Source organism: Nicotiana tomentosiformis, chromosome 2 (genome assembly GCF_000390325.3).
Source record: "Nicotiana tomentosiformis chromosome 2, ASM39032v3, whole genome shotgun sequence".
In the NCBI taxonomy this organism is placed as follows: domain Eukaryota; kingdom Viridiplantae; phylum Streptophyta; class Magnoliopsida; order Solanales; family Solanaceae; genus Nicotiana; species Nicotiana tomentosiformis.
This window is the reverse complement of record NC_090813.1, coordinates 141243299-141261790: the sequence shown is the minus strand read 5'-3', so window position 1 is coordinate 141261790 and position 18492 is coordinate 141243299. Positions and strand designations below refer to the sequence as shown.

The window sequence follows — 18492 nt, the reverse complement described above, 5'->3', positions numbered from 1 at the left end:
CTCATCATAATTGGCACCGAAATCGGAACGGGAGATCCAATAACAGGTTACATGTAAATCGACGCAATAAATTGAGAATTAGCATCATCATGGCGCATGATGTCATGACCTCACTCCCTCTCTTGGACCAAATGATTACAACAAATCTCCTAGAAAATCTAAGCGATTAGAAATACGCAGCCCGTAAAGAACCACGTTGCCTGCTCTTTACAATGACCACGACCGATTTTATCTGTTCAGCGAGCTAGACCACGAAGACGTACCTGAGCAATATTATCCACTCATTGAACTCGCCCATAAAGGCGACCTCAACAAACGGTAGGACTAACTGTATAGGCCAAAAATCATCCCAGTTATATTTAGACCGTGTCAACACTAAGAGAGCCTTCAAGGGCTACCACGTGTCATTAGTATGATTTCAACAAAAGACAGATTCAAGGTCGAAGTGATCTGACAAGAGATAAAGGGCTAGGTCGAGGAGTCGACAGAGATTGAGGTCGAGGACGAGCACTCTCCTTAAATGGAGCAATAACGACTAGTTTTAGGATAAGACTTTAAAGAGAATATTCCAGTAAATATTCTCGGGATCTGTATTATTGGGTTTTTGTGGCACATATCCCCTTATAAATAGAAAGAGTGAGATTTATAGGGAGGATTGGACACTCATTTGTAAAAAAATAATACTTTGACATTCTCTAGAGATTCTTTCTTTATTACATACATACAAAACACACCTTTTTATTAAGATCCTTGTCTAGATTTTCTCTCACGATCCAAGGAGGACCCGAATATTCAGAGGCTCATCAATTATTTATCATTGTCAGAAGGAATATTACACGACTTCATCCTCTTTTTCGGTCATCTCTGTTATATTTATTTACATAAATACCATTATACACCATTTATTGTTGTTTAATGCTATTCACTTCAAATTTGTGCCATTAAGTATTGTTCATTATTATACATCCATCACTGTTACCATATATTTTATGACATTCTGCCACGACATTAGTTAAATAATCTAGTGAATATTATTATTGGCTAAGATTAACGTTATTTTGTTAAGAAAATCTAATTGTTTAAACCTAGATCTAAATTTTGGGTCAAATACAACTTTCTTTATTTGATTTTAAGTCTACTTTGTTATCTTTTAACTCCTTCATTTACCATGAATTCTTACCTACTAATCAATGTATTTGAAGATCAACGTTTGGCATTATCAAATTATCTCAAGTGATCTCTTATTTTGTCCTCTATGTACACTATTCACATCTTTTGTTGACTGTGCTCATTTGATTTAAGGAAATAAAATACAAAATGTAAGAATGATGTTTTATACTTCAATACTACACAAGAGGGGAGGGGGGGGGGTTAATTTTGTGGTGTCCAATTTTCGCGTGCACGGATTATAGGACCTGGTTCTTCTATGTGTCCCTTATACTACTGTTGCATAATAATAAATGCAGAAAGTAAAGAACACAAGTATTTTTACATGAAAAATACCTTCTCAAAAGGTGAAAAAACCACGACCTACTAGCTAGTAGGATTTTTTCCAATACTTAACTAAATCACTGAGCCAAAAATAACGTTTACAAAACTCCTGTAAGCCTAAGGATTAACTCTAACCCTTTGTGGCAACCAACCTAAGACTGTTGCGACAATTTCAAGTTAACTCTAACTTGAACATTGCACTCAGAGTACCTAGTACAAATGCTTCTAAAGAAAGCTAAAAGATACAACTCAAAAGTCCTACTACAATTGAACTAGAATAAAAGAGAGACACTTGGAACTGGTTCTTCTATCCGGTTCATGTAGCTTCGAGTTCGCACACTTGAATCGCATAGGAATTGCTTGCGAAATGCCTTGCTATTTTGTTCTCAACTCACGTTTAACTTTAGTGTTTGTGCGTTGCTTGTAGAAGAGAACAAACTGATATTTATTAAGTTAGTAGAATAGGATTAACTTAAGTTCTAATGCTATACTCTTCCTTGGTAGAAGAGTTCTAGTTATCTTCAACTTCTAACTCTTTCTCTTATCTTGGATAGAGTTCTCTTCACATAAGGAGTCCTGCTCCTTATCAAATATGCAACCTTTTCGTTAAGAAAATATTCAGTATAATTATTTATGCTTATCTCCTTTGCGTGCCTGCCTTGTGCTTAAATCTGACTGTGTCTGTATACACAGTATATGGACCTGGTTCAAGCATGTGTTTCTTTGTCAATCATCAAAACAAACTTACTCATGCCAACAAATTTCCCTTTTTAATGATGATAAACTTCGTACTTTTCATAAGCCTGAAACATGTTTCAGCTCAACTCAACATCAACACACTGTTAGAACACTTTCCATTTTAAAGACGCAAATCATCAAGGACCTGGTTCATTAGGTTATAAACATCATAGTCCAAAGTAAAAGCACAACCTATATTCCCCCTTTTGGCATCATCTAAAAGTTGCATAATTGTTAGATAACCAGATTTTATTAGATCTTACTCATGGCCACTAGGGCTACTTCAAATGCAATCATGGATTCAATTTTCTCTTTATCAATCTAAGGATATTATCCATCTAAAAAACATCAACAAACAATTAGAGAAAAAATAGTTGATTAGCATCCTTTTTGGGTCACTGGTTTTATAACTAGGCTAGGAAGGGTTTAAGGCTGGGAAGGACCAGGTTCTTGGTTTCTGGCCCGAAGCAGCTTCAACATATCATGGAGAATGCCTTCATTCTTCTCCTTCTCCTTTGCAAGCTCAGCCTTGAGAGCATCCCTCTCAGTTTCTACTTTAGCGAGCCTTTTCTTCATCCTCTCAATCTCAACATCCTTAGCCCCACTCTCCTGCACCAAGGCTCTCACTTTGCTGTTCACAGGCACTTTCTTGGATGAACCAGGTTCTTTGAGAGCAGTATGGACTTCATAGTCACATGCAGTCAAGGTGTTGCCCCCAAAGTGATCTTTGCTTGTACTAACATCCCATTTCTTGATGGGTACCTTGAAGTGAGCAAGCACAATAGTGAAAATGAAACCATAGGGTATGGCATGAGTTTTGGTACCAGTTAGAACCCTATCAAGGATCTGGATGATAAACCCCAACCAATTGATCTGCCTCCCACTATCCAAGCATTCCATAAGGACCAGGTACATGAAGGTGGCAATGTGCCTTCTTTCCTGCCTGGGTAACACGAACTTGTTGACAAATTCAAAAATCACTTTGTGGGAAGGCTTCATTTCACTTTTGTACACAGCCTTGGGCTATAGCTCATCCTCATTGTTAGCAAATTTTCTTACAATGGCAAGTGAGGTGGGGTGGTTTTCTAGGCTTGTCCATTTTAGCTTTTTGTAATCATTGTACCCTTCAGCAGGTACTCCCAGAATCTCTCCCAATTCCTTGTCGTCAAAGCTCACAGTCACCCCATTCACCACACTGGTGACACTGCCATTTTTATCTCACAATTTGTCATGAACTCCACAATCTCAGTTCTGACAAGTATTCCTTCTATCTGAAGGACCATGTCCTTCCAACCCTGCACTTGTAGTTTTTCTAGCAACATTACCATGCCTTCCTCCTCTAAGTCCCTGAGGAGTCTACCCTTCAAGATGGTTCTTTTCCCAAACTTAATCATCTTGTCCTGCTCTTCATCAATTTCTTCTTATTCTTCTTCACTTTCCTCTTCCTCCACTATTTGTACTTTCCTAGATTTTCTTGCAGACCTGGTTCTTTTTGCCAAGGTAAAAGGCTCTACATCAATAATCTTTGAAGGTGACTTATTTTTGGAAGTCTTTCTTTTCTTTGCCTTTGGAGTCACAACCTCCACCTCCTCTGCCTTGTCTTCATCATGAAGAACCAGGTCCATATCCTCAATTTCAACTGCCTCAACGGGCTCACTCACTTTCTTCTTTCACTTTGCAGCGACTTTTCTTTTAATCTTTTATAGGGATCTTTCCAGTTCAGCCTCAGTCTGCTTCCTCTGACTCCTTGTAGCTCTTCCTCTTGTAAGAGGAGTCTCTACAGGGATAGAATAGGTAACCTTTCTCTTATTGTTTGCCCTAGTAGTTCCAGAGATTTTAACTACTGAACTCTTCTTCTTTTTTGAATTGTAGCTGTCAGACACCCGTTTCAGTAGGTGTTTGAGGGATTCCTACACAGATGGAACAGGTTCTTGGAACCTTTTCCTCAATATAACCAATCCATCAACTGCATTTGCATCACCAGACCCACTACCCCCTTTTTCTCTCCTACTTTATTTCTCCTCAGCAACATCCTCACTCCACAACACCATAGCCCCGGTTTCCTCAGTCAACTCAACAGGAGTAGGTGAAGATTCAACCACTCCTTATTTTCCCTTTCCCCTCACATCACCTTGAGAACCCTCACTCTCCTTTTATTTTTTATTTTTATCTTTACCACCAATTTTCCCAGATTCTGTGGTTTCAACCCCAACAATAGTTCCAACCAAAATAAATTTGTTCTCCAGATTATCAACAACTCCAGAAATTTTACAGACGCAATCTTAGAACCAGAAGTTACTTGCTCTATTTAAGATGAAACAATTTCTTCTCCCTCAGTTGTAGACTTAAATAATTCTTTAGATTTCTGGGTTTCTTCTGCCTGACTTGCCTTCAATTGCTCATTAATTTTCTTGACTTGTTCTCCTCCAACGACTACTTTGCGAGTAAGCATCTTGAACCTTCCTTTCTTAGAAATGGGTGTGGTTGAAGGTGTATTAGATGGTGTAGTTGATGATTCTTTGGATGGTGATGGGGGATTATCAGAGAGGTTTGCCATTTATGTGTGTGGATGTGAGTATATAAGAGATGTGAGTATATGAGTATAGAAGAGATGAGAGTAGATAGAGAGAATTGTTTGGTGGCTGAAAATTAGATATGAGAAAATGAGTAAGGCCAAATAAATTTAAGGAGGGAGAGTTTAATTGACCAACGCCACCTTTTTAAAAGCTCAGAAGTCTAATCAAACTGGGACTCCGTTTGAAAAGATGTTAGGAGACTTTCTTAGAATCTAGGCAATTATGGTGTTGGGGACTCTCTTCTAGGTGAAACTGGTTCGTTTGTAACGGATAGGCTTGAGGGAGGTTAGGATTAAATAGGACTCTGTTTTTGCTCATGATCCAAATACAGTTATTTCGAAGTATGCGGAGTGGAGAGTACATACAAAGTAATTTTGATGAACCAGGTTCTTCTCGAAAAATTCTCTTGTGTAAGTCTGAATGTTTTTAAGAAAATAAAGATAATATCATTAGAAATTGATGAGACATTTTAGCACATGGCACAAGAGTATGCTAGCAAAAATATAATACTGAGCAAAACCTAATCTAATTATTTACAAAAATTCACAAACTTATCTAACCAAACACTGGGTTAGAACTGGTTCTTTTTAGGTGATCTTAATCATCCCTAATTCTAACATCTTCCTTTCAAAGTGATCTCTAATTAGAGCTTTTGTGAAAATATCAGCTATTTGCTTGTTAGTAATACAACATTCTATAGTGATCAAACCTTTTTCATAATTGTCCCTCAAAAAGTGATGCATGATATCGATGTGCTTAGTTCTTTTGTGATGAACCGGGTTCTTGGTCATACTAATTGCACTAGTTTTATACAAAAGATGGGGATACAACCTACATCAATTCCAAAATCCATTAATTATTGTTTGATCCACAACAATTGAGCACAATATGAGGCAGCAACAACATACTCAACTTCAGCAGTAGAGAAGGCCACAAAATATTTCTTTTTGGTGGCCCAAGACACAAGACATGAGCCAATAAAGTGTGCCATACCTGAGGTACTCTTTTTATCCACAAGAAAACTTGCATAATCAACATCAGCATATCCCACTAAATTGAAGTTACTACCTTTTGGATACCACATACAAAGGTCAGTGGTGCCTTTTAGGTATCTCAAGATACTCTTGATAACAGTCAAGTGAGACTCCTTTGGATTTTCTTGAAATCTAGCACAAAGGCCAACACTGAAAACAATGTCAGGTCTACTAGCAGTAAAATATAACAAAGAGTCAATCATTCCCCTATACATCTTCTGATCAACATATGAACCAAGTTCATCTATATCCAATTTTGTGGCTGTTGCTATAGGAGTATCAATTTCTTTAGAGTCTTCCATTTTAAATCTTTTAAGCAACTCTTTCATATACTTCTGCCGATGGATCATAGTTCCATTTGAATTTTGTTTAATTTGCAAGCCTAAAAAGAAATTAAACTCACCATCATACTCATTTCAAATTCATTCCCCATTAGTTTAGCAAATTCTTTACTTAACCTATCAATAGTTGCTCCAAAGATTATATCATCAATATATATCTGAACTACTAAGAGATCTTTACCTTTTTCTTTCAAAAACAAAGTATTGTCAATTTTACCTCTTTTGTAGCCATGCTAAAGCAAGAATTTTGACAATCTTTTATACCATACTCTTGGAGCCTGCTTGAGCCCATAAAGTGCGTTGTCAAGCTTTTACACATGATCAGGACATTCCTTGATTTCAAAGCCCAGAGGTTGCTTGACAAATACTTCTTCCTTTAGATATCCATTGAAGAAGGCACTCTTGATATCCATCTGATGGAGAGTGAATTCCATGTAAGCAGCAAAGGCTATAAGGAGTCTAATTTCTTCCAATCTTGCAACTGAAGCAAAAGTCTCATCATAGTCTATGCCCTCCTCTTGACTATATCCTCGAACCACTAATCTTGCCTTGTTCCTTGTAACTGTTTCATCTTCGTCAAGTTTGTTTCTGAAGAACCATTTTGTGCCAATTACTGATCTGTCCTTGGGTCTTGGTACCAGATGCCAAACTTGACTTCTCTCAAATTGGTTGAGTTCATATTGTATTGCATTCACCCAGTCTGCATCCTGCAAAGCGTCAACAATATTTTTAGGTTCAGTAAGAGATAAAAAGGCATCAAAAGCACAAAGATTATTCAAAGGTGATCTGATTTTGATTCCAGAGGTTGGATCAGTTATTATGTTCTTAATGGGATGAGAACTTTGATACTTGTAAGGTTTCACAACCACCTGGTTTCCCCTAGATGTTCCTTCAATGTTATGTTGCCGAGGAACAGGTTCATGGGCAGGTTCCCTCGAGGTTCGAGGATCATTTCCTCTTGGTTCAATGGTTTCCCCTGTCAGGTTGCCCTAGGTGGAAGGACATGTTCCATCACCTGTTCCTTCCTCTGGTGCAGCTTCAATCTGAGTTGTGGTTTCATTTGTGCTTCTTACCAGCCCAATTCCTTCATCATCATGTTCCTGCCTCTCAAACAGAATATTAGTTTTATCAAAAACCACATGTACACTTTATTCTACACACATAGTTTGTTTTATAAATCTTATAAATTTTACTATGTGAAGAATATCCTAAGAATATTCCCTCATCACTTCTAGGATCAAACTTACCTAGAGAGTCTTTACCATTATTGTGCACAAAGCACTTACATCCAAATGCCCCAAGATGGGATATATTTGGATTTCTCCCTTTAAGTAACTCATAGGGAGTCTTCTCAACAAGAGGTCTAGTCATGTACCTATTTATGATGTAGCATGCAGTGTTCACAGCTTCTGTCCAGAAACTATGGGGGCAATTTATTAGCAAGTAGCATAGTCATATCCATTTCTTTCAATGTCCTATTCTTCTTTCAACTGCTCCATTTTGTTGTGGAATCCTAGGAGAAGAAAAGTTATGATCTATGTCATGCTCATCACAAAATTCAGAAAATTTAGCATTCTCAAATTCAGTACCATGATCACACCTAATTGATGCAAATTGATTACCTAGTTATTTCTGAGTATTTCTAACAAATGAAGTGAACATGTCAATTGCTTCATCTTTAAATGTTAAAAGCAGTGTCCAAGTAAACCTATAGTAATCATCAACAAGTACCATAACATATATCTTACCACCTCTCCTCATCGTTCTCATTGGTCCACACAAATCCATATGGACCAGTTCCATCGACCTGGTGGTGCTTACCATTTTCTTGCTTTTAAAAGAAGATCTTACATGTTTTCCCCTTGCACAAGCCTCACAAACTTTGTCTTCCTTAATCTTAATGTTAGGCAATCCTATCACTAAGTTCTTGGAGACTAGTTTGTTGAGTTGGCTTAGATTGGCATGTCAAAGTATCTTGTACCAAAGGAGGGGATCATTATCCAACACACTTAAGCAAGTGATTTTGTTATCTAAAAGTGTGTACAGATCCACCACATATATGTTATTTACTTTTTTCCCTGCAAAAGAATCTTGTCAGTGGTAAGATTTATCACAAAGCATTTTGTAGAGGTGAAAACTACCATGTTACCTCTATCACACAATTGTGATACACTTATTGTTAGCACCTAATTTTTGACCGTGCTTCAAATTTTCCTCACTCATCTCCCCAATACGTAACTTCCCACTTTCCCCACTCACTTCCCACTTTCCCACTCACACTCTCACTTTCACTACTCATGTCCCCACTCATATCACCATTATCCCCTTCCATCACCTGCACAATATTCTCCAGACCTTTACTCTCATTTTTTACTATAAAAAACTCATTGATAATTCAATAAAGGGAGAGAAGATATTTGGAAAAAATAGAAGCTTTGAGAGAGAGTATATATTAAGGGACGTGAGAGAACAGAAGGAGAACGGACAGAGGAGATAGAGTCCAAAAACAGAGGGAATACGAATTCAGCCACACCCTACCTCTTCTTCTCCCCTTCTTCATCGTCAATCACCATTATCCTTCCATAGTTTCAGTTATGTAAGAGCTCAAAAATCCAGCTCTTTTTACGCCCCCCACCCCAAACGCACCAAAACAAGCTCGAAAACAGTTTCATTCTTTAGTCAAAAATGACCTTAAAGGTTGCCAGAAACCAGCTGAAATACCACCTCTAAATAGCCAAAATGCAGCTGCAAAACAGCTCCAAAAAAACACCCCGAATCAGCTAAAAACAACCTCAACCAGACCCAAAACGAAGCCATGTAGCAGCTGCGATTGTCGGTCGAGTTCAACACCAAACACGCCACCTTTTCCATAAAAAATCAGCAATGAAACCATATCTAAAAACCAGTAGCTCAACCACTTTGTATCATCCGTCAATCACTCATTTTAGCTACATCTTTTCATCGTCAAAAGGGGTCGAGTTTGGTCAAAGTTCTGGTAAACATTCGGTCGAGGTTGCCATCGAAAGTTTTGCAGTCTATGGTTCTTGTCGCTGTCCATTATTGGGTCAAGTTTGAAGGTCGAAGTTCAACTCTGCAGTAATCAAATGTGGTCGGTTCAGTATTAATCAAATCTGAAAGAGTTTTTTGGCTCCACTTAAGGTTCATCCTTTCCCTTTCCTCTGTTTTTTTCAGTTTATCTCCCGTGAGTTGTTTGTGTTTATTTGCAATTCATGCTTTAATTGTTATTTTGTGAATTTTTGAGTTGTAAATTTCCGTTTCAGATTTGTTTGAGTTGAGTCGTTGTTTGAATTTTTAATTGTCAACAATTTTTGAATACTTTCCTTGTGATTGTATTGATGCTTAAATTGAATGGAGACAGTGAATGGGATGTTGGGGATAATCATGATTAATTGGTATTGAGCTTTGAGTTGTTTAGTAAACAAATTAAATAATGGACTATAGGCTTGTAGATAGAATTGAATATTTGGGCATGTACTGACTTCTATTACTTTTGTTTATATACTTGCCTAAAATAGGTAGGAGCATGTTTAGGCCAACCACACTTGGGTAGGCAAATCTTAGGTCTTTTATTTCATTTTTATTCGAGGTGAGAAGTCGTTCTCTAGTTTATACTCGGGGGAAGGCTCCGTAGATTTTATATATATTTTTATCCAGGGTATGCCCCGTAGTGAATGTAATTGGAGGCCGTGACGGACATTGTGGAGTGATCATAGTATAGACTCTTAGTATTTTTCACTTATTTTATTTTCTTTTTTTTAGGTGGGGACGACCTCGAGCCTCTTGTGTATTTTTTCTTTCGTGCATTTTTGCATCATTTTGAGTATTCTTTAAAGCCAACTAGATCAAGTATGCAACCGTGACTTTCACGAAACTTGGGGAATACCTAACACCTTCTCCCGAGTCAAATGAAACCCCTTACTTAGAATCTCTGGTGCAGACTATGTTTTAGAGTCTAAATGTGTTTTTAAAAGGAAAAATTCATTTTTTTAAACGGTGGCTTGGCACACCGAAACCAAATGTTAAGTGGGGATTCTGAAAAATCCTTTGAAACACAATTTTTTATGACTTTCTAAATAAAAACCCTTTTGAGCTTTAAAATTACTTTTATCTTTTTTTTTTTAAAGAGGGTTAAGGTGAAAAAAAGGGTGTGACAACTTTGGCGACTCTGTTGGGGATTTGTAGCTTCGAGCTGGTACTTGATCTTGTTGATTTTTTAGAATATTTAGTTGAGGTTTTTATGTTTTTTATTTGCTTTATTTGATTTTTATTTTGTTTATGTCGTTTTATTATTTGCTAGTTATTTATGTATTTAAAATTTTTTATTTATGTGTTACTGCTTTATAACTGTCATCATATGCATTACCCGGTCAATTCTTTTTGCAACAAGTCTCGTAGTACGCATCGCATACACGAACTCTTTGTTGAGTCACCTTTATTTTAGGAGGGGGGATTGTTGGACGTATGGAGTGGGTGGAAAGCTTGAGCAGCCACCATCGACCATACGTTCCCCCGAATTGTCTTGTTAGTGTACCCCAAACGTAGGTCAGCCTTTAGGTCACGACTATATGCATCATATCATTATGACATAGCAGGGTCCGGTCCTAGGTACCGTGTTCCTTTATACAAAGCCTATCCAAATTGTGTCAAATGGGTCCGCTGGCCCAAAAGGACATCCAATCATCCTATGTGCTAAATGTTGCATCTTTGAAGGTAGAAATGTCATTTGGCGGACTGATGTTTTGAAAAGAAGGGTGGAAAAAAGAAGTAAGCGAGAATATTGAGGGTTTTATCACTTTTGATTTTCCTGCCCAGTTTTCTAAAAATATTAAAAAAAGAAGGGGATTTTACACTTTCTTATTATTTTTCAAAAAAAGACAAAAATAGCTTTTTTCCAAATTAGTTGCATTTTTCAAAGCTTTCTCCCATGTCCAATCCTCCCGAACTACGCATACACGATTCTCGTCTTTCAGGACGGGATACGTAGGCAACCCATATAGGGTATGGTCTTCCTAGTGAGTCTTAGGTTAAGGTCCATTCCTGTTGAATTTGCATGCTCAACCAGTTTTGGCCACATAGGCCATTCTGCAAAGGGGTCATTTTTGCAAAGTAATTCTGGAGATTATGTTTCCTTGAAGTTTAAGGCCATATAGGCCTTCGTGAGGTGTTTGCATATCTTAGAGGTCACCCTTATTGAATTTGCATTTCTAGCCACCTTTTGGCCCTGTAGGCCAGTTTGCAAAAATAGCCTCAATCGTGTCTTGCATATGTCCAATATGAGGCGTTATGGCTCACGTAGTGTCTTAAGTCACTAACTCTGTTTGTTCTTATCCTTCTCATTCAGGTTTGGATCCACTTACTAGAGTTTGAGCATGACAGACGCCCTATGACCATCCCAGCCAGGACCGTTGCTTTCAGGAGCTGTTTGAGGAGACTTTTTATATTTTTGAGTCTGTTTTCATGCTTTCTTTTACTCTCTTATCTTGTCCAGTAGTATTGAATCTTTTAGGTGGTGTCAGAGTCTGTCATAGTCTAGCTGAGTCTATCGAGTCTTTTGTCATCGTACTTTCCATTTGTATTTGAAAAACAAAAAAAGGTTATAAATGAAAAATCCAAAAAGATTTTTTTCTTTTTAGCTTATTCTATCTATCGCTTTTCCAGAACTTCGGTTGGTATGATTCATGTGGAACATGATATGTAGGCAACCTACATCGGGTTCGATCGAATCATTTTTAAAATTTAAAAAACAAAAGAGAAAAGAGATGAAGTTGTGGGAAGTGAGAAATGAGAGGAAAGAAGATGGTGTAAACCAGGGAGCGTTAGAAGAAGAAAAAAAAGGAAGGTGGGAACAAGCAAATCAGTATGATGCCATATGACCTTATGACCCTCAAAGTCATTCTACAACCATTAATTACTGCTAAGTGCATCGCATGTAATGTGATATTATTATAAATGCCCTAACGCTAACATGTTGGCTTTGTTTTGCTCCTCTTTATTATTTTCATTATCAATTTTAAGGAAGGTGATTGGTTTGTGGTACTCTGGCGAGTCATCCATACAATACTAGGTCAAAGAACAAGGCAGTCATGAGTAGCAAAGAATTGGACACATGTGTTGTTGATCAATCAAGAGAGATTGTGAAGTCAGAATCTGAGTTGAATGAAGAGGTTCAAAGATTGAAACAACAGATGTCAGATATGTATAAAGCTTGGATCAGTGGGCATCCTCCACCCTCATTTCCCACTGACTACACTGAAAACTCTGCCACCATCCTACCACTATCACAAGGCCAAATTCCCACCACTGTTGATTTTCCCCATAATATGCTCCAGGCTTTACCCCTTATCATAACTACCCTGGCACCTCTTCCCAGCCTTTCCATGCTCCACCAGCCAAAATAACCTCATATCCCGCTCCAACATCCACTCCTATTCTTGTAGCCCCTTCACAAGCTACCATCCATTGATCTTCTAGTGAACCCGCGTTCAAGGTTCCCGATGCCCAATACTATGCTCCTGAACTAATTTTTAAGGTCTCGGATCCCTATAGTTATACCCCTAACTTTGAGCCTCCTATTGAAAATCAAGGAGCCTGCTAAGAATGTGGATCAAGATGAGATATTCAGGAAGGTGAAGAGTTTAAAGCAATCTTTAAGGAATATGCAAGGGATATGAAACCAAGTAAGTGTGTCTTACAAGGACTTGTGCTTGTTCCCTGACGTCTAACTGCCCGTCAGGTTCAAGATGTAAAAGTTTGTTCTGTATGACAGACATGGAGATCCTGTGGCCCATTTGAGAGGTTATTGCAGTAAGATGAGAGGCGTTGGTGGGAAGAATGAACTTTTGATGGACTATTTCAGTCATAGTTTGAGTGGGGCAGCCCTGGAATGGTACACACGTCAAGATGCTAGCAGGTTCTATACATGGGACGATATGACTCAGGCCTTTGACCGGCACTTTCAGTATAATATAGATATTGTCCCGGATCACCTGTCCTTGACCAAGATAGAAAAGAAGCCCAATGAAAGCTTTAGGGAATACGAGCTCAGATGGAGAGAACAAGCTGCCCAGGTCAATCAGACGAGATGGTCAAGTACTTTATTCAAGCCCAAGAGCCTACTTACTTTGGCCACTTGATCTCAGACATGGGCAAACCTTTTAACGATGTGGTAAAGATAGGATAGATGGTGGAAGAAGGACTCAAGTCGAGCAAGATCATGAGATACTCCGCTATAAAAGCAACCATGCAGGAAATCCAGAACGGCACAAGAAGTTTGTTAGGCAAAAAGAAAAAGGATGATGTTGCAATAGTTGTCTCAGGAGCATGGCGTGGCCCAAGGCATCCGCCTTACCAGTATACTCAAACTTGACCCCAACCCCAAGCCTACACCCACACTCTATATAATCCACCCCAACCGTATTTCCCATTACAAGAACCTCAATACTCAGTCAGGCCACCCAAATACCATGTTCACCACGCACAATCATATGCTCAACCCCCTACCCGCAATGGCGTGACCAGCTCCACAAAACTCTTATACACACCCACAACCCTACCGAAACCCTACCGGTCCAAACTTTCGACCTAGGTCGGAGTATAAAAGAGAAAGGCAACAACGGAAAGAAACCTTCACCCCTCTGGGAGAGTCCTATGCCAGTTTATTTCAAAAGTTGAGGCAATTGGACGTGCTGAGGCCGATTGAGGCAAAGATACTAAATCCACCCCAGAAGAACCTTGATTATTCTTTGAGGTGCGCATATTGTTCTGATGCCCCAGGGCATGATATAAAGAAGTGTTGGCATTTTAAAAGAGCAATACAAGGGCTTATTGATGCAAATCAAATTGTAGTACAGATCCAAGATGCGCCAAACATCAACCAAAATCCTTTTCCAGCCCACACAGGGACACACATGATTGAGATAGTTCGTAAGGATAAAGAGCCTGGGAATTCTTCCGAGTCCATCATGATGATTCGTTCTAGTGAAGGTAATTTAGTTAAGGTTCTAGACTCTACAAAAGTAATTCCCTCGACAGTTGAAGGGATGACAGAGAAACTAAGGGTGCTCAACGTGAAGCCACCTGTGTTGGTTGTGAAAGGGCCTTCGAAGGATGCTGGGGCGAGTAAGGAAAAGCTGAAAGTGGTCGTGCCAAGGATCCCAAGCAAACCTGTCGTAGTCATGAAAGGGGCTCCTTTTACCCTTGTGGTTATTAAGCTAGTGACCCAGTTGCCAGTGGTTGATACAAAGGCTATCCCGTGGAATTATAAACAAGTTGTAGTGACATATACAGGGAAATAAGTAGAGGGAGAAGTCAATGAAACTGGAGGACTGACTCGTTCTGAGAGGTGTTTTACCATGGATGAATTGAGAAAGGCCAAACCGTTCAAGGTTAGTCAAATACTAGTAAAGAAGCCGGTCACCAAAGAAGAGGCTGAAGAGTTCCTGAAAAAGATGAAAGTGCAAGACTATTCCATAGTGGAGCAATTAAGGAAAACACCGGCTCAGATCTCTCTTTTGTCTTTATTGATACATTCAGATGACCACTGCAAAGCCCTGATGAAGATTTTGAATGAGGCACATGTTCCTTATAAGATCACAGTGAATCATATGGAAAAATTGCTAACAAGATCTTCGAAGCAAATAGGATCACCTTCTCAGATGATGAACTTCCTATGGAGGGTACATAACACAACCGAGTTTTTTATCTTACGGTAAAGTGCGAGGTGTCTGTTGTCTTGAGGGTACTGGTTGATAACGGCTCTAGTGCAAATATTTGCCCTTTTTCTACTTTACAAAAGTTGAAAATATGTACTAAAAGAATCCACATGAACAGTGTATGTGTTCAAGGCTTTGATGGGGGAGGGAAAGATTATGTCGGTGATATAATGCTCGAATTGTCGATAGGTCCAATCGAGTTCACTATGGAATTTCAAGTGTTGGATGTGGTAGTCTCCTACAATTTGTTGTTGGGCAGGCCTTGGATACACGCGGCTAAGGCAATCCCATCTTCTCTGCATCAACTGGTAAAGTTCGAATGGGACGGGCAAGAAATAGTTGTGCACGGTGATGAGGACATATCTTCTTATAATGACCCGTCTGTTCCCTTTATTGAAGCTGAAGATGATAACGGACCTTGGGTTTACCAAACTTTCGAAACAATGTCTGTTGAGAAGATTTCGAAGGGAGAATGCATTCCAGGTACGGGGCTATCCTCCGTGTCCGTCATGGTTGCAAATAAAATATTGAAGAATGGTTTTGTGCCGGGTAAAGGTCTGGGTTCATCTCTACAGGGTATTGTGCATCTAGTGTGCCCACGTGAAAATTTTGGCATATTTGGTTTGGGATTCACGCCCACAGAGAGGGACGTGAAAAGGGCTAAAAATTAGAAACAGAAGGCATGGTCGCTACCTAGGCCTATTCCACACATCTCCAAGTCTTTTATTAAGCGAGGGGCTGCAAAACGTCAAATATCATCAGTCCCAAAACCTGTAGTCGATGTTGATGAAGAGCTGATCAAGAGGTTTCAGAGACTATTTGATGATGTTAATATGGTAGAAATTGGGGAAGGTTCTAGTAACGTAGATGTACATCTTGTTGGGCCAAATGTGAAGCTTAGCAATTGAGATTCTACTCCTTTCCCCACCCGGAAGGAGTTTTGGTAGTTTGCTTTGTTTTTTTTTTATGTTATTTGTGTTTTTTCAGGGTTGTAATCCAGATTTTTATTTTCGGTTGTTTTTATATTCAAACCATTCTATCCTTTTATTTTCAATGAAATGCAATTTTTTGTTCTCCGTTATTCCTAATAGTGTTTCATTTTATTTTTATGCTGGTTCTAATGACATGACATGCATGAGAAATTTTCAGCCAAGTCTTAAAAGCCAGTTTAATCTTAAAATAATAATCCAAGAAGTAGAATATGATGAAGAAGTAGCATTTGAGGAAATAAGTCAAGAGCTAAAATATTTTGAAGAGAAACCAAATCCTAATTTGAATGTAACTGAAGCAATCAATTTAGTAGATCAGGATAATGTTAGGGAAACCAAGATAAGTGTGCATTTGGAGCCACAAGTCAAGGAAGAAATAATCAAAGTACTGTTTGAGTACAAAAATGTCTTTGCATGGTCATATAACGATATGCTGAGCTTAAGTAATGATTTGGTAGTTCATAAATTACCAATTGATCCTGCATTCCCCCTATCAAACAGAAGTTAAGAAAGTTTAAGACTGACATAAGTGTGACGATCAAAGAAGAAATCACAAAGCAACTTGGAAAAAAGGTCATTCGGGTCACTCAGTATCCCACTTGGTTAGCTAATGTTGTGCCAGTACCAAAGAAGGATGGTAAGACCTGGGTATGTGTTGATTATCGTGATCTTAACAAGGCAAGCCCAAATGATAATTTTCCATTGCCGAACATCCACATTCTGATTGGTAATTGTGCCAAGCATGAGATTGGGTCTTTTGTGGATTGCTATGCGGGATATCACCAGATCCTAATGGATGAGGAAGATGCAGAAAAGACATCATTCATCACACCATGGGGAACATATTGCTACCGGGTAATGCCATTTAGTTTGAAGAATGTTGGGGCAACTTACATGAGGGTGATGACTACTATATTTCATGACATGATACACAGAGAGATTGAGGTTTATGTAAATGATGTGATCATAAAGTCAAAGAAGCAACCATGTCAAGGATTTGATGAAGTTTTTCCAAAGGCTCCGTATGTATAATCTCAAGCTCAATCCAGTAAAATGTGCATTTGGTGTCCCATCTGGGAAACTGTTAGGATTTATGGTCAGTCGACGTGGTATTGAGTCAGATCCGTCAAAGATCAGGGCCATCCAGGAGTTACCACCGCCCAAGAATAAAATCAAGGTGATGAGCTTGCTCAGAAGGTTAAATTACATTAGCAGGTTTATTGCTCAACTCACAACAACCCGTGAGCCCATCTTTAAGTTGCTGAAGAAGAATGTTGCGGTCAAGTGGACTGACAAATGTCAAGAAGCATTTTATAAGATCAAGAGGTACCTGTCAAACCCACCTGTGTTGGTCCCGCCTGAGCCCGGGAGACCTTTAATCTTGTACTTGACAGTCCTAGATAATTCTTTTGGTTGTGTACTGGGTCAACATGACATCACAGGCAAGAAAGAGCAGGCAATCTATTATCTCAGTAAGAAGTTCACTCCTTATAAGGTTAAGTATACTCTTCTTGAAAGGACATCTTGCACCCTGACTTGGGTGGAACAAAAGTTGAAGCATTATCTTTTGTCCTACACTACTTACCTCATCTCTCGCATGGATCCTCTAAAGTATATCTTTCAAAAGCCTATGCCCACATACAGACTTGCAAAGTGGCAGAATTTACTCATAGAGCTTAAAATTATCTATGTGACTCAAACCGCAATGAAAGCTCAAGCTTTGGCCGACCACTTAGCCGAGAATTCGGTGGATGGAGAATATGCGCCATTGAAGACTTATTTTCCTGATGAAGAAGTGCTATATGTTGACGAAGTTGATTATAATGAAAAGCCATGTTGGAAACTCTTTTTGGATGGAGCTGCTAACATGAAAGGTGTCGGAATAGGGGCTGCACTCATTTCCGAAATAGGGCAACACTACTCTATAACAGCCCAACTTTGATTTTATTGCACCAATAACATGGTTGAGTACGAAGCATGCATTCTAGGTTTAAGGTTAGCAATAGACATGGGAGTCCAGGAAATACTGGTTTAGGGAGATTCAAATGTATTGGTTCACCAGATTCAGGGAGAATGGGAAACTCGGCACCTGAAGCTCATACCATATCGACAGTGTCTGCATGATCTTTGTCAAGGTCAGTAGAATTTAGGCATATTCCCAGGATTCATAATGAGATTGTTGATGCCCTGGATACTCTGGCTTTAATGCTACATCATCCAGATAAGGCTTATGTTGACCCCGTGCATATCCAAGTCCGTGATCAGTATGCCTATTTTAATATGGTTGAAGAGGAACTTGATGGTAAACCTTGGTTCCATGATATCAAGGAATACATCAAGTCTGGGGTATATCCGGTACATACCACAGGTGATCAAAAGAGAACCATTCGATGTCTAGCTAGTGGTATTTTCTTAAGTGGAGGAATCTTGTACAAGAGGACTCCAGACCTAGGGCTACTGAGGTGCGTAGATGCTAAGGAAATTTCAATTGTCATGACTGAAGTACATTCTGGAGTTTGTGGGCCTCATATAAATGGGTATGTCTTGGCAAAAACGATGCTTTGAGCAGGTTATTATTGGCTCACCATGGA

General features: G+C 39.0%; 2 protein-coding genes and 1 long non-coding RNA gene across 3 annotated transcripts; 2 read left to right on the top strand and 1 right to left on the bottom strand.

The window, feature by feature from the left end:
• Positions 1-5661: 5661 nt before the first annotated feature.
• On the bottom strand, positions 5662-6141 carry LOC138905740 (secreted RxLR effector protein 161-like). The gene has a single exon (XM_070194262.1). It carries the CDS (start codon positions 6139-6141, stop codon positions 5662-5664), a length of 480 nt encoding a protein of 159 aa, XP_070050363.1.
• A 2424-nt stretch (positions 6142-8565) lies between these two features.
• Positions 8566-11843, top strand: LOC108946808 (uncharacterized). The gene is made up of 2 exons (XR_001971167.3): positions 8566-9339; positions 11543-11843. It is a non-coding gene; the product is annotated as an uncharacterized lncRNA (long non-coding RNA).
• A 2709-nt stretch (positions 11844-14552) lies between these two features.
• Positions 14553-17843, top strand: LOC138905739 (uncharacterized). Its single transcript, XM_070194261.1, has 6 exons — positions 14553-14876; positions 14996-15488; positions 15675-15781; positions 15900-16286; positions 16403-16628; positions 16990-17843. Exons 1-6 carry the CDS (start codon positions 14553-14555, stop codon positions 17841-17843), a joined length of 2391 nt encoding a protein of 796 aa, XP_070050362.1.
• The last annotated feature ends 649 nt before the right edge of the window (positions 17844-18492 follow it).